The sequence below is a fragment of the Setaria viridis genome, chromosome 5 (genome assembly GCF_005286985.2).
Source record: "Setaria viridis chromosome 5, Setaria_viridis_v4.0, whole genome shotgun sequence".
NCBI classification, from domain to species: domain Eukaryota; kingdom Viridiplantae; phylum Streptophyta; class Magnoliopsida; order Poales; family Poaceae; genus Setaria; species Setaria viridis.
This window is the reverse complement of record NC_048267.2, coordinates 36,306,673-36,311,430: the sequence shown is the minus strand read 5'-3', so window position 1 is coordinate 36,311,430 and position 4,758 is coordinate 36,306,673. Positions and strand designations below refer to the sequence as shown.

Sequence of the window (4,758 nt, the reverse complement as noted above, 5' to 3'; positions counted from 1 at the left end):
GGTGCGTGAAGGGATGCTACTGGTAGGAGGCTAGGTTAGTTGGTTATATGAGTTGTGTGGGACGACCTGTGAGCTAAACTCAATGTTGGGCTGAAAATCAGGTCGCTCGGGGCATTCGGGTACCGTGGGCCAAAACCCAAATTACCCTGTTCGGGTTTCAGAATTAGCACCCGAGGTTAATTCGGGTTTCCTAGATTTCGGGTACTTCAGGTTCGGACTCGGGTGTTTCGGGTTCAGGTATCGGGTTTTGTGCCCACCCCTCCCGGCTACCCGCTTTTCACCCGCGTCTTTCGGCCGCACACCCATCCCCGTGGGATCGTGGCCATCCCCTCGCCTCCATTTGGGCGAATAAATCCTGTCACTTCACTTCACTCTTGCGCTTTGCTTTCACTTTGCAGGCTCGCAGCATGGCAATTGGCAAGCACCGCGCGCGGCGCACGGAGATCACCAGGGGTCAGGGCAGTGGGCACCAGCCACCAGGGCACGGCACGAAGGAACGGACGGACGGACGAGAGCAGCGGTCACTTCTCACTTGGCACCCACTGTCACTTCGACACTGTGCTCGCTTCTCACTTTGTACCATGGCAAACTGGAAAAGCAGAGCGAGTGCGCGGCGCCATGGAGATCATGGAATCACAGTGAAGGTACGGACGGGCCGACGACACTGGTGGGTGGACCATGGACAAGCACGGCGCGTTGCCGAGGACGGCGAACAAAAAGGGTGCCTGTGCCTGGTTTGGCCGGAAATAACCGATGCACGAAAGCCAGCGTCGTTGTCGCAAAAGATCCGGTGCTTTGACGACGCAACCAGCGAGGCCGTTGCACGGAAACGGTGCAGGTCAACTCGGGTAGTATATCCCCCCAACCCAACCCCTTTGCCATGTCAGGCCCAGGTCAGGCGAGATTACCAGGGGCTCTCTGCCTTCCACAAGCTGGTGCTGCAAGAAAAAAAAATTAAAGAAAGCGAGCCGAGAGTGGAGGCGGAGCGACGAGCAAAAGCGGAACGGCGAAGAGATAAGGCCCCTCCGGTGGGGCCGCCGTGGAATTTTTTAATCGGATCCATCGTGGTTCCACGTGGCGGCCCAACCCCCTTGGGGGCGAAGAAGACTCTCCTCCTGCGTCTGCGTGCGTGAGAGGGAGGGGCTCGGCGTTTCTCACCACGAGACCCGGCCCGGCTGGCCCGACGCCGTTATATACCCGCCCCCGCCTCCCCATCGCCTGTTTCGTTGCCGCACTGGCCTTCCGCCCCCCTTGCTTGTCTGTCGCATACTTGCATCTCCTTCCTGTAGTTTCCTCCTGCTTGAGCTGCTTTGCCGCCGACAGCGCGACACCTGAAGATTTACATAGTAGTAACCGTTGAGCTCAGAGACGGGAGGTAGGTAGAAGAGAGAGAAGAGGTCTGAAGAAGAGGCCTGAAGGAGGAGGAGAGTTTAGGATCGGAGCGATGGTGCTCTACTTCAAGGCGCGGCCGGACGCTGGCGACTACACCATCTACATGGGCGCCGACAAGAACGAGAACGAGGAGCTCATCAAGTACGGCCTCCCCGAGGACGTCTGGTACGTCGCCACCCGCTGCCCTTCCATCATCCCGGCCTCTCCTCTGACATCTCCGCCCCGCTCCGCCATGGCGATCCGTGCTGGCGGTTCCCCGTCCGGTGTCGTAGAAATTCGGTTTCCCGTACGTAGCAGCATTGCCCTGTTGCGCGCGCATGCATAGGGGTCGGGGGAAAGGCGGATGCAGACGCGCGCGTACGGGGGCCAGCGCCGGCGGCGGCGGCGGCGAGCACGTGGCGTGTCGCGGCCAAGTAAAGCCAACCCCCGGGCGGTCAGGATCAGGCCCCAGCGAGCAGCCGCGTTAACTGCGACATCGTCCGTCGAGCGAGTGGTGGCGGATGGACGCGTGACTCGGCCTTGACGAGGCTGGCGTGGACACCCCACCCCAACGCCGCCCGCCCTCAAGTCCACCCAACTACCAGCTGCCAAGAAACGACCAAAAACCGCGGAACGCAGCCGCGCCACCGGCCAGTTGGACATCCCCAATCCATCGTCATCTCGCCTTCGCCGCGCTCTGTCGCTTGCACGAGTCTTTTTGTTCGTTTACCGCTGGCTAGGTGAATCTTAGCATGGTTCTAGCGAGCTTGCCTGTAGGGGACCTCACCTCATTATCTACTGCTACTTGGCAACTTAACGCTGATCGATGAAAAGAATTAGTAGTTATTCATCTTCCTCGCATAACCAAACAGGATAGCATATGATGGGGTTAACGAGGCGTGTAATGTATGTGTTGATGCCGTGTGGCCTCCTGCAGGTTCCATGTGGACAAGGTATCCTCGGCGCACGTCTATTTGAGGCTCAAGAAAGGCGAGACGATAGATACCATCAGCGAGGGCCTGTTGGAGGACTGCGCGCAGCTCGTAAAGGCTCATTCCATTCAGGGTACGTGCCTACTCCTATATTTTGCCGCAGCGTTTGTCTAAGTACATATCCCTGTTTCTTTTTCGTGGCTATACTACTGTAGAGAGCATGCAGCACTCACTTAGGTATTGGAACTTAGACGATCTCACCGAATTTTATGCGTGTGATCTTTTGCAACGATGGCACGCGCCTAATTCATGGTTTCAAAGTTTTGTGTTTGTTTAAATCGTGTATTAATGGTTTTTACATCAAAAGACAAGAAATTTGGACCAAACAAATGAGAAAATCACTCGCTAGCAGTTAGCACGCAAGTGTATTAGTTAACTAGCTGCATCTCCAATTATTCTCTGCCCGGGAGAGAATCAAGATAGAAGATGGCGTGACCTGTCGGGCATTCGCCTGCCCTACAAAGCTTCAGCTCCGCATCGCATGTTGCGGCAGGAATCTTTATTTTTTTTTTCTTCTTCCCCCGACCAATAGATCGATCGATCTCTTTCCCTTTTCCTGGAGCAGCAGCTTGCAATGCAAGGGCCTCTTCTTTCTCCTGTATTATTGGCGCTGCAGGGGACCACTCGATCAATTATCTCCGCGCGTATTGATATTTTTGGCCGATGTGATTTGTGTGATCATGGAAACGTGACAAACAATTGGGTGATGGTCGTGGCTCTGCCATGTGCTTCTTGTGCAGGGAACAAGATGAACAACGTTGAGGTGGTCTACACGCCCTGGTCTAATCTCAAGAAGTCCCCATCCATGGATGTCGGCCAAGTTGGCTTCCACAACCCGCGGATGGTAATCACTCAGTACTGTTCCCACCACTTTTGCGCTTAGTTTTCCTCCCTTCCTAAGCTAAATGCCTAAATCACTTGTTAAAATGTCCATGATAATTCTGTGTTTTGAGCATGTTGATCGTTACGTTGTCTGGTAAATTATGTAAATGGCTTTAGGACTTGCGTTAATCAGCAGCAGTTTGCCTCGGTAACGTGAGTGAACACCTTTGCCACATTTTTTCATCCGTTGGACTTGTAAAATCCTAGGGCTTGCTAACCAAAGTTGGGGGCTCATCTCTGTATTAAAAAAAATCACGTTACATATTGTAAAGGAGAAAGGTGAGGAAACACCTCAGTGCTGCGAAAAGGGTATCTGGACAGACCACTGGTCTGATTGTTGTGGCATTTTAATCATGTCCAAATTGCTGCATGCCTTGCATTATTGCATCCAACCTTTTCCATTATAGATCACACTGAAAAAAAAAAAGCAATTTGGCCTTTTTTTTTTCTTTAGCGTTACCTAGCATATTGGTTGGACAGATATGAATCCTTTTGGAGCCCTTAGATTATCTTGCGCCTGTAGCTAGTTGATAGTTTGGGATCATTGCGAATATCCTGACACCTGACAATAATGAGCAGTCCTGGAAGTGAGAAGCCGTGTCCTGTGTTTTCCTCGTTAGCTAGCACAGATTCCTTTTCTGCGTCCCCAATTATAATCATGTAACGGAACATCAACTGATTAGTTTTCTTGTGTCAGCTGTTGGCTGACCTATTTGTCAATTAGTGTGAAGTATGATTGAAAATAAGCTATCTACTAATTGACAGGTCCGTGTGCTGACAGTCGAGAAGCGTGTCAACGAGATCATCAACAGGTTGAATAAGACCCGGGTAGAACGCCGACCAGACTTGAAAGGTGCGTACAGTCATATGTGCTGACATGCTCATGTACACCATGCATGGCATAGGCGCCTTTGTCTGAAACCCTTTTTGTGTGCAGCTGAGAAAGAGGCATCAAATGCGGCGGAGAAGGCCGAGAGGAAGATGCAATTGAAAGAGAAGGTACAGTGTTTCCTCCTGGAGCCACACATTTCCAATGCAAATGTTTCAAACTTTATAATGTTGCTGACATCTGGCGCGGTCTAATATATGAACTCGCAGAAGCGGAAAGAGGAGTTGGAGAGGCTGGAGAAGGAGAAGTGGGCGGAGATACGGAGCTACAAGGGCCTCATGGTCGCCGAGAAGATGACGTCCAACCGCCAGATCGCCTCCGCCGGCAGGTCCATGCAGGAGATGGAGGACGAGTTCGTCTGAAGATTACTGGGGCCTGGGGGCGTCTCTGCGTGTGTGTTACGTGTAGCGAGCGATTGTGTGTGTATGTCCATGTTTCGCGTGATCTCAGATGAGTTTCCTAACGATCGATAATCATTCGATCAGTTCCTGATACGTGTCTGTACATATGCTGCTAGCATGGACATAAAAGCTACGAGAATAGAATAGGCGTATACCGAACGATGGAAGAATTGTCAGCCGAGCTGTTGGGAGAGATGCATTGATCCGATGAGAATGATGCCAA

The 4,758-nt window shown here is 52.3% G+C and overlaps 1 protein-coding gene across 1 annotated transcript; it reads left to right on the top strand.

Moving 5' to 3' along the window:
- Positions 1–1,206: 1,206 nt before the first annotated feature.
- LOC117858857 (uncharacterized) lies at positions 1,207–4,758 on the top strand. Its single transcript, XM_034742001.2, has 6 exons — positions 1,207–1,557; positions 2,309–2,436; positions 3,104–3,207; positions 4,011–4,098; positions 4,183–4,244; positions 4,344–4,758. Exons 1-6 carry the CDS (start codon positions 1,445–1,447, stop codon positions 4,494–4,496), a joined length of 648 nt encoding a protein of 215 aa, XP_034597892.1. The 5' UTR covers positions 1,207–1,444; the 3' UTR covers positions 4,497–4,758.